At 42.1% G+C, this 11,378-nt stretch overlaps 1 protein-coding gene across 1 annotated transcript in view; it reads left to right on the forward strand.

Annotated features, from left to right (window-relative positions):
* The window catches only part of LOC126489102 (nuclear body protein SP140-like protein), a 61,619-nt gene extending 50,833 nt beyond the window's left edge, over window positions 1-10,786 (forward strand). Inside the window, exons 15-21 of the mRNA XM_050123167.1 lie at window positions 3,359-3,448; window positions 4,218-4,333; window positions 5,542-5,659; window positions 5,939-6,010; window positions 6,692-6,835; window positions 9,879-9,957; window positions 10,191-10,786. Coding sequence (XP_049979124.1) covers window positions 3,359-3,448; window positions 4,218-4,333; window positions 5,542-5,659; window positions 5,939-6,010; window positions 6,692-6,835; window positions 9,879-9,957; window positions 10,191-10,324 — 753 coding nt within the window. The 3' untranslated portion in view covers window positions 10,325-10,786. The remainder of the gene's footprint in view (window positions 1-3,358; window positions 3,449-4,217; window positions 4,334-5,541; window positions 5,660-5,938; window positions 6,011-6,691; window positions 6,836-9,878; window positions 9,958-10,190) is intronic.
* The last annotated feature ends 592 nt before the right edge of the window (window positions 10,787-11,378 follow it).

The following is an 11,378-nucleotide window of genomic DNA, read 5'->3' on the forward strand; positions in this document are numbered from 1 at the left end:
CAGAAATCTTTAATAAATAAATAATAATAATAAACAAAAAATAAAATATTATACAATATAAAAGGCCAGTGCTTCATTTAACATTAAAACATTTGAGATTGAGGTGGTAACAATTCTTAAAAACAATAAAACAAAGGACTGTCAATATGACCCAGGAATTAAACCTGATGACCTGAGTTTAATCTCCAGGAATTATATGATGGAAAGAGAAAACAGGCTCCCTAAATATGTCCTTTGCTCTCTACTTCATTGTCACATGAGTGTCTATACACTTACATATATAAAATGCAAATTTTAAATACCTAAATCCTGCAAAGATGGCTCAGTGGTTAAGAAAACTAACTGCTCTTCTGAAAGATTCAAGTTTATTCACTAGAGACAAGGCATTGAGCTCTCATCTCTGGAGTCTAGATAGCTCATTGGATGACTGAGACAGACCCTGAGGCTTCTGGTCCATAAACCACTGCTTGGAGGCAGAGATCTCACCTGATAACTGTGCATTAGAATCCCTCAGAATGTTTAAGCATCCAGTGCTTGGCTCCAGCCCAGGCTCAGTGAATTGAAATTCATGTTAACTGGATCCTAGATATGTGTTTTGTTTTTTCCCTCAGTGTTAAGGATCAAACCTAGGGGCCCTTTCATGTGAGGTTGAACATTTTCCCATTGGACTACACTCTCAAGCCTGGAAATTTTTTAATTCCATGAATGATTTTAGTCTATAACATGTTGATGATTACTGTTAAATAAAAGAAAAAATTCTTGTTTAAAAAAATGGAGGTTGAATGGTGTAGGAGGTCCTGTTTATGTATTGCTTTCATTGGTAACATGGAGTGGGGCCCTTAGTTCATCCTGGCCACCCAGCTAGCTTATACTCGAAATAACCACACAGAAATTGTATTAATTAAATCACTGCCTGGTCCATTATCTCTAGCCTCTTATTGGCTATCTCTCACATCTTGATTTAACCCATTTTTAATAATCTGTATATTACCACGAGCTCATGGCTTACCAGGAAAGATTTAGCACGTCTGACCTGGCGACTCCATGGCAGTTCTCTCACTCTGCTCTCTTTCTCCCAGAATTCAATTCTGTTTTCCCCACCTACATAAATTCTGCCCTATCAGGCCAAGCAGTTTCTTTATTGATTAACCAATGAAAGCAACACATAAACAGAAGGACCTCCTACAGTTGGAGAAAAGCTCAGTGGTTAAGAGCACTTGCTCTTTCCAAGGACCTGGGTTCAAAACCTAACGTCCACTTGGAGGTTGGAACCATCAGTAATTCTAATTCCAGTGAATCTGACGCCTTCAGTTCTTTGTGGTCCCCAAGCTCACAAGTAAGACATAGACATACATGAAAGCAAAACATCCATGCACGTAGAATTAAAGTAAAAACAAAAAAATCAAAGGGGCAAGGGCATGGCTAAGTGGTGAAGTGTTTACCTAGTGGTAGATGCTTGACTATCACGCTTCAGGTTCAATCTCCAGCACCATGGAGGGAGCACCACTTAAAGAGAGCTGGATGTGTATGGGGATGTACCTTAATAGTGCAGTGATTGTCTAGGTTTGTGTTCTATGCCCACATTAAAAATGATAAACCTCAGGGCCCATCCAAGCTTCTAGACAATGGACCACTATGTAGATTTGCCTGTGTCCTGCTCTTTCTCAGGACTCACTTTGCAGTGTTTTTAATAAATGACCCAGAAATCTTGACCCAGCAACCTGAAAACAGTCTTCAGCAAACACAGCCTCACCTGCTATTACAAAAAGCAGAGACTAATGCAAGATTCCCTGCCGCAGGTTCCTGATGGAGATTGATGCCTCCAAACATGTCCCTCAGGGGCCACTCAAGGTACCTATAAAAGAGATCCTATGACCAGATTTATGTTTGCAGCCTAGAATATAAACATTGTGTGTTCTTATGTCATAGTAAATGTCTGGGTGAAGAGAGAAATCAAAAATTACAATTTTAAATAAATAATAATAAAATAAAATAATTTTAAAAAAGAGTTAATATAAATAAATAAATAAATAAATGAATAAATAAATAGTAAAAAAAGAAAAAAATTACAATTTTATCCACTTAGATATTTTTCTTTATTGGTGATGTCACGGGTAAGGAATTCTGCACCCCAATAACATCAGGCCCTACATAAGCATGAGGCGAGATTTAAAATGAACATGATTGGTGTATAGCTGGGTGTCTGAGACAGGGAGGGGCAGGGATGAGTCAGGATTCACATGATGGGAGGTTAGAGGGTCACTGTGAAATAGAAACAGGGACAGTGTTACAGACAATAAAGACCTCCCTAGCGAAGCACAGAGTGAGTGCTGGAGGCTCAAAACAAGACCAGAATGCAGATCTGAAAGACAAGAGAAAGAGTGGTCATGGGAGGAACTGTGAATATTGAGGCAAATGAAATGAGTTGAGGGTAAAAGACAGAGCCCAAGGAGCCCCACGTTCCGATAGTAGAACCAGCTCTACAACCCTAGGTGGTTCTCCTGAATACATTCATTTAATGTTAGAAATGTCACCTTGGAAACTGATTCAATAGAATCAGAACCCAAGATAGTCTTGACTACATGAGCCCCCTCTCAAAAAAATGAAAATGAAATTAATTGATTAATTAAGCCACATTAAGATATTATATTTTGGAGTTAGGCTGTCCTAAATAGTAAATATGTTAGGTTATCTTTAATTCAACTTCTTTATTACTATTGTTTTTTCTTTCCTTTTTTAATTATTTTTATTGAGCTCTACATTTTTCTCTACTCCCCTCTCTACCTCTCCCCCTCCCCTTCAATCCTCTCCCAAGGTCCCCATGCTCACAATTTACTCAGGAGATCTTGTCTATTTTTACTTCCCATGTAGATTAGATCTATGTATGTCTCTCTTAAGGTCCTCATTGTTGTCTTGGTTCTCTGGGATTGTGATTTGTGAGCTGGCTTTCTTCGCTTTATGTTTAAAAACCACCTATGAGTGAGTATGTGTGATAATTGTCTTTCTGTGTCTGGGTTACCTCACTCAAAATGATGTTTTCTAGCTCCACCCATTTGCCTGCAAAATTAAAGATGTCATTATTTTTTTCTGCTGTGTAGTACTCCATTGTATAAATGTACCACATTTTCCTTATCCATTCTTTGGCTGAAGGACATTTAGGTTGTTGTTGCAAAAGTGTTTCTATTATTTTCATGTCAGAATTGTTGTTTTCAAAATGTAAATTTTTCTAGTCTGATAAATCCCAGCAATTCTCTGAACTTCATTTCAGATCAGAATGCCATTTTCTTTTTTTTTAATTAAATATTTCTGTCTCTTCCCCACCTCCGCCTCCCCTTTCCCTCCCCCTCCCCCAATCAAGTCCCCCTCCCTCGTCAGCCCAAAGAGCAATCAGGGCTCTCCGTCCCGTGGGAAGTCCAAGGAAAAACCTCCTCCGTCCAGGTCTCGTAAGGTGAGTATCCAAACAGCCTAGGCTCCCACAAAGCCAATACATGCAATAGGATCAAAAACCCATTGCCATTGTTCTTGATGTCTCAGTAGTCCTCATTGTCCGCTATGTTCAGTGAGACCTGTTTTAACCCAGGCTTTTTCAGACCCAGGTCAGCTGGCCTTGGTGAGTTCCCGATAGATCATCTCCATTGTCTCAGTGTGTGGGTGCACCCCTCGCGGTCCTGAGTTCCTTGCTCATGTTCGCTCTCCTTCTGCTCCTGTTTTCGACCTTGAGATTTCAGTCCGGTGCTCCAATGTGGGTCTCTGTCTCTGTCTTCTTTCATCGCCTGATGAAGGTTAATATTCAGGAGGATGCCTATGTTTTTCTTTGGGTTCTCCTTCTTATTTAGTAGAATGCCATTTTCTAACAACTCTGTTCAATACTAGTCCTTAATATTTTGAGGAGAGGGCCTGGTGAGATACAGAGAGAGTTAAGAGCACTGATTGTTCTCCCAGAGGACCCTGGTTTGGTTCCCAGCACCCAATGGCAGCTGACAACTACCTGCAAATCCAAGGCCAGGGGATAAGATTCCAACTTCTGGCCTCTGCAGTCAACTGCGCATATGTGGTGCATGTATATACACTCAGGAACACACACTTAAAGCAAATATTTGAAGTCTCCTTTAGAGTAAAGAAATTTCTGGGCCACCTTGGTTTAGGAAAAGGCCACATGCTCTAATATTCTGGTGTCACACTGTTCTTGATGATTTCTGCAATATTTCTTCTTGTAGCTGGAAAATTCAAGACATTGTATGGTGTGCGGCGGGCGACGGAGATTGCGCCCTTGTGTTAGTTGTAGAAAATTCTATCATAAGAATTGCCACATCCCACCTGTGGAAGACAAGAGGTTAGTAAGACAGCCCTGCCTCTACCAACCTTCCTCCTCAGGACACACTTCCTCCCTACACACACACACACACACACACACACACACACACACTGCTGGTTTGCTGTCTCCAGTTGGAGATGTCTTGATACAGTGAGAACAAGACTCTTAGTCTCAAGATCCAAATGTATCCAGAGCTGTTTCTCAGCACTCATAGGAGAAGATTAAAAGAAATAATTAATAAAAAGTGATTACCTGGAAGAAGTGCCCCTCCCTGTCACCTATGTGCTCCACTGGGGTGATAGCACTGTAGAGCGGTTGTTGGCTTTGACCACGCATTCATCTCCCCCACTACAGAATTACAAAGTTGATAAAGCTGGACTTTCAAGCCTTCAGAAATCCACCCCAGCATTCTGTCAGATCCTGGGTTGCAGAGCACTGCATGAGAACTGGAAATTCTGTGTGTCAGCATCCCACTCCCACCCCTTTGCTTTAGCTATATCTCTGGGCAGAGATAGAATGTGAGATTCCGAGAGGTTGAAAGGGGATTGGATGGGCTCTGTGAATGGTGTGGATGAAACTACTGTGACTCAGGGACTGATGTCTCCTGGAAAGCCTCTAAGAGAACATTGCCCTCTGGTGACAGGAGGAGTCATAGCACCACCCACTGCACCCAGGGCACCATGTCAGAGGATTATTGGAAACCACTTCTTCTAGCTAGTTAGACATGATATCAAGGCACAGAAGGAATCAGTTCTTTCATTCTGCCCACATGCAGCTCCCCACCGGGCAATGACAGAAGAAAGGACACCTGTAGCTTTTGCTGTGCTTACTCAGCAAGGCTGAGAAGCAAAGGTTGTTTTCTGGTTTTCTGACTATAACTGTCATCTATTTGGCTCATCAAGGTTCAAGACTCCTGTGCTTAAGGCACTAACTTCACTGCGATGACCAAACATGGCTTGTTGTCAAGCTTTCAAAACTTAGAAGGAAACTCCAAGTCTTGAGGTCAATAGGAATCCATTACTTCCTTGGGTACCACCTCATTCACAACAGTCACTATTGATAGTAGGTATTATATTTGCCTATAGAACCCACATGGAGAGCCAGTCCAAGAGTGAAGTTGAATGCTAGGTGGAAACCACTGACCCTCTTGAACAGAGTCTTTGTCAGCCACAGGAATGCGGGCTGGTCCACACCTGCCCTCACTCACTTTATCTCTGATCTCTCAGTGACCCTTGGAGTTGTGTCATCTGCAAGATAAAGGATCAGGCAAAGTGCCAAGAAAATCAAGCATGCCATAGGGAATCTGAGGTCCTGAAGAGGAAGATGTTGCCTGAGGAGCAGCTGGTGAGTCAGTGTGAAGTTGAAGGTCTCTCTTTTTGGTTGGTAGAGGAACACAGTCGCACAGAGAGTAAGGAACAGAACCCCAAGGAAAATTGTGTTGTGCTTTAATCACGTGACCCAGTGTGAAATTCATACTCCAGGGAGTATTTGTATTTGTAAATACCGTTCCTATTTGTCTCAAAGAGGTCAAAGGTCTGAGAGTCATTTGTTGAATCTTGGAATTTAAGCAGGCCTTTTCTCCCTAAGTTGCCTTCCACTTAGATTGCCTTTCATCTTTTGCAGAAATGTGAGCTGCTGCTCTTGACTGTCTATTGCCATTCAAAAAGTGTCTTTTTTAAACTCAAACCAAAGCAAGTAAGTAAGAACAGCAAAACTGAAATCTTGTGAATGATTTTATTCCAATACAAGTTGGCTTTCTCTTGCCTTCTTGTTGAGTGTCTTTGTGCAGGAAGCCATGCATAGCAAACTACCATAGACTGGGGCAGTATACACAATATAAATTTGTTTCTTATGGTTCTGGACACTGAAGGTCTGAGGCCAAGGTGTAAATAAAGTCTGGCTTCTGGTGAGGGTCTTCTACTTCTTTGTTTGAGACAAGGTCTCACTGCATCCCTGTCTGACCCGGAATTCACTCTGTAGACCAAGCAGGCCTTGAACTCATAAAGATTTCATTTGCCTCTGCCTCCTAAAAGCTGGGGTTAAATGTGTGTGCCATCACAAGTGGCTAAAAGTCTTCTAGGAAGCAGGCAACTCACTTCTGACTGTTCCTTCAAATGGTGAAAAGAGACTGAGAGAGTTTCCCAAAGTCTTAACAAGGGCACTAACCCAACTCCCAGAGGCTGTTCCTTCATAACCTAATTTCAAAGCCTTTACTTCTTACTCCCAGTGTGCCAGGGATTAGGATTTCCCCCTATGAGTTAGAGGGATGGAGATGCAAGCATTCAGAATCCACAACCATGGGAATGTGTGGTAGACTGACTAAGGACTATGCTGACAGCAACCCCTCCCCATCCCCTTCTGCGCTTTCCGCAACAGAGGAAAGAAGACTTTCCAGCCCTCCAGAAACATATGTGGTTAGAAAAAATCAAGAACAAGCTGAACAAGAAGGCATACCACTCGGTACAACATTTTGTTGCAGACATGCGCCTCATCTTTCAGAACCACAGCATATTTTACAAAGTAAGAGCCTCTGTTTTGCTTTCCTTTTTCTCTGAGTTGAGTCATTTTTCATCATGTCAGGTAAATGCTATAATCCCCCTCATCATGGGGCAAGCCCATACAAGTCAAAGTTGAGGGAGGATTCAAAAAGTCCCATGATGCCGGTGGGGAAAGCAGCAGTGACTCACATTGGATCTCTGGAAGTTCACTTTGGGACAGTCAGTTTTCACCCATGGAGAGCAACAGGTTACAGATTTGCTCACGGTTGCCTGGGACAGAAGTGTATGTTAAAGACAGCCAGCATTTGTTATCTATAAAGAGAGAAAAGTCAGAGTTTTCATGCTGCAAAACCCCAAATTTCTTAGTATCTAAAAGTCCTAGAGCTGTAGCAAAACATTCTTGTCACAGCACTGGAAAGATGGCTCAGGGGTTAAGAGCCCTTGCTGCTCTGGGAAGGAGAGGAGTATGGCTCCCAGCACTCACATCAGGAGCTCATGTGCACTCCAACTCCAGGGAAAGCAACACCCTCTTCTTAGCTCCTCAGGTGCCTGCAGGCACATGCACACAACACACATAAGCACACATGCTTAAAAGTAATAAAAATGACAAAGGTAGAGACAGGCAAATCTCTGTGAACTCAAGGCCAGCCTGGCCTATGAAGCAAGTTCTAGAACAGTCAGGGTTACACAAGGAGACTATCTTAAATAAACAAACATTAATAACAACAATAATAGTAAATATGTTTTAATTAGTTTTCTATTTTCAAATTTTGTTTTTCTTACATTTTCATCATAATCTTCTCCTTCCCCCAGTTCCTCCCAGGTCCTCCTCACCTCTCTATCCACTCAACGGCAGATTCTTTCCCTTTCAGAAAAATAAAAGAAAATAAAAAACCCAAAAAATGAAAATCAAAAGAAACTAAAAACTAGACAAACAAACCAAGACAAAAGAGAGGAAAACAACACAAAAAGTACACACACACACACACACACACACACACATGCATAACAAACAAAGAACAAAAACCCACCGAGTCTGTTGATCAGCTACTCCTGGGCATGGCGCCTGTCCTGAAAGGCTGATATACCCAGTGACACTCTGTTGGAGAAAACTGACTTTCACGGTCCCAGCAGGTACTAACTAAATAGCTTTTTGATTAGGGGTGCGACCTGATGTTTACTTCTTCTCAGGGCTGGGATTTTGTCTGGTTTGAACCACTCCAGGTCTTAAGCATCCCATCACAGTCTCTGTGAGTTCATGTGAGTAAGAGCTCTCCAGTGTCTGGAAGGTGCCGTTTCCTGGACTCATCCACCATCTCAGGGTCTTACAGGCTTTGTGCCATCTCTTCCACGTAGATCCCTGAGCCTTGAAGAGAGGGGTTTGGTAACAACAGCTGAGTGCTACAGAGTCAGACTCTGGACATTAATTCTGTATTAATTCCCATCTACCGCAAGAAGCTTCTCTGGGGAGTGCTGAGTGAAGCTCTGACCTTCTCTCTGATGAATACCAATACTAATAACACTCTAACAAGTATTATTATAATAAATAACAATAAATCTTTAAAAAAATGGCCACAGAATTAGAAAATCCCCCGAGTCATTGGATGAGGAGAACTAAGGTTGGGGGCATGTCTTTAAAACACTTTCTCAAAGATCTGACAGGAGACCAGAAGGAAATCTGAGCCAGCTTTAGTGAAAAGAAAGTACAGCCAGAGTCTAGAACACCAGACAGAGGTCAAGGTAGACAACTGAGAGGTGGGGAAGGAGATACAACGACATTGTCACATTGAGCTTTTGTCCACTGAGGCATGAAGTGGGCGTGAAAAATTCATCTTGTCCAGAGTGACATGAGTTTGGGGTGTAGGAACTATATTCCACTGTCCCTCATCAACCTAGAAAGAGCAATTAATGTCACTCCATTACTTTTTAACTCTATTGTCAGTCAAAGACGGCTCTTTGTGCCCCAAATTTAGGATGAGTGTATGAGAAAAGATACAGGTAACTGAATTCATTGTCATTGACTTTACCTCCTACCGTTTGTTAGCGCTGGGCCCAAAATGAATAAGTAACATTATATCAGTTTAATTTTTGTGGCTACTTTGAGACCCTAATGTCATCTTTTAGTTTATTTTTAACTAAGCGTGACAAGTGGCTTGCTGAAAGGATACGTTAAGAAGGGTCTTGCTACGTAGACCTCAACAGTCTTGCACTCACAGAGCTCCACCCGCCTCCACTTCTCTAGGATGAGACAGAAGGGTGTGCCACCACCACCCTGGTAGCATTTCAGTTTTAAGTTATTGCACTAAGATTCTGCCTCTTATTCAAATTTCATAACTCATTATCTAGCCTAATAAATTCCCAGGAAATTAAAAGTTCAGGGAAAGGAAGACTCTGCTCATTTCTACTGTCATATCTCACCTAGACCAACATGATAGAGTGGAAAATCTCATACCATGAAAACTTTGTTTATTGCAACATATTTGAAATATATTGCATAAAACTGCTTCAGGTTATCTGTGAAATATTTATATAAACAGGATGATTTTTTAAATTTTTGACTTCAATCCTATTTCTGTGGTGTCTCATCATGTATAGACAAATATCCCAGCATCTGAAACCCAAACCACTGCTGATCTCAGGCATCTGGAGCAAGGGATATTCAGCCTGCAATACTAATTTTACTTCTGTCTTCCCAAGAAAAGACATAACCAAACTCTCAGGGAAATAACCTCTTTCTTTAAAAAAAATGGTTACACTTCTATTTATTTTACTTTGGGGGGAGACAGTGCCTCAGTGCAAGCCATGGAGCGGTGCCTGTGGAAGTCTGGGAACAACTTGCTAGAGTCGGTTCCCTTTCTACCACATGGATCCCAGGATTGAACTCAGGCTGCTTAGCAAAAGGTGCCTTTACCCACTGAGCCATCTTACAGGCCCCATAACCTCCTCTTAGCTGGGTTAGACCTCCCCACTTGGAATGGTCTGAGCAAGGTTCTGGGCTATCCAGAGGATTGGTTGGCCCAGCTTAGCAAGCTATGGCGAGCACTGATTTCCTGATTCCTTTTCAGAGTCACAGGATCAGCAACCTTGGAGTCAAAGTAGGAAGTCTATTTGAGGAGACTTTCAAAAGAATTTTTTCAATCCAAGGTACAAGCAAATAACATCAAACGTGTAAGCACACCGGTGGTTTTGTTCTCATAGTCCTTTGTATTCCGTCCATCACCCATCCCTCCAGCCGTCAACTGCACAGTGCTCAGAGAGCTCACCCTCCCTTCTGCCCTTCTGTGTATACGCCCTGCCAACCTTCTACTTCCGACTTTCTGTATTGTCCTTCCTGTTCCTGTTTATTTACCTTCCTAAATAAAACTTAACGTTTGCAGTGTACATCACAATGTTGAGCTGTCAGGTGCTGAGGGAGCCCACTGAGAAGGTGACTCTGGAAGCAGGAATGTACCCCTCCCCAATTTTAAACCCAAGTATGCTGCCCCAAATGTCTCCAAAGCAGCTTTTCTAAGGATGACCTGGCCCTTTGAACCAGTGACTGAGTGGAGATACCAACAAAATAGACCAAATGTGAAAACAGTGTCCTTGAGAAGAACTAGAAGGGGAACCATGGCAAACAGATATTACAGTTGTTTATCCTATGTAAAATGGAAAGGAGAAGCCAGAGAGAAAACTCAGCTGGGAACTGTGGCTGACTGCTCAGCTTCCACAGACAGTTTCTGCTGACTGCCATGCGCATCCAATTTGATGATGTTGTCTCTCTGTTGCTGTTTATTCTTCAACCTGGAAGCCTCACCAAATGCTAACTCTGGTCTGCCCTGGACTCCACTGGAAACTCCAGACCCCACCCTCACCAATTCTACAGACATCCCCAGTCAGTTCCCCCTGGATATTCCAAGTACATGATGAGCAATGATTTGTTGTTTTTCTCTTTGGCTTGTTACATACTTAATAAACTCATTCAAAACTCAAAGTATGGAGATCATTGTTGTTTCTCAGGACTGAGCAGAACATGACGGGGTGGGTCAACAGTCTCCACAAGATGTTATTTCTATTTGAAAGTCATGACTCCCATAAAAAGTGAAAGAGAAAAGGAGCAGACAATGGATGGGCTGACGATTCCTCCCACAGGCAGCTGGCCTCTGGTCAGGATGGTAGAATAAAGGATCAAATGTCATCTATGTCTAAAACTGCGGTTCACAGGGGAAGCATGTCAGGAATGGAGCACTCCAGGTACTTTCTACTTTCTCCTCTGCTTTTTCTTTACAAAGAGTGCTCACTGCTAAAAGTCATTCATAGCTGGGCAGACTCATGATGATGAATGTAAAACTTTCTCAAACTCCCAGATTCTGTGAGATCACAGGGAAAAGAAGATAAAAATCCAAGTTGTGTGGAGCTTTGTCTGAGATTTGTAACAACAGCAAAAGGCTTGGTAGTTGAACAGTATGTACAAACAGGAGACCTCAGTTTGGTACATTGTACATTGAATTAGATTCAATTCCTGTGTTGAAGGTTATTAAAAATCCTTGAAGAAATTGATTTGCTTATAGAAACATTCATAATAA

The sequence above is a fragment of the Alexandromys fortis genome, unplaced genomic scaffold (genome assembly GCF_014885135.2).
Source record: "Alexandromys fortis isolate MF-2015 unplaced genomic scaffold, M_Fortis_MF-2015_v1.1 scaffold_213, whole genome shotgun sequence".
Lineage (NCBI taxonomy): Eukaryota > Metazoa > Chordata > Mammalia > Rodentia > Cricetidae > Alexandromys > Alexandromys fortis.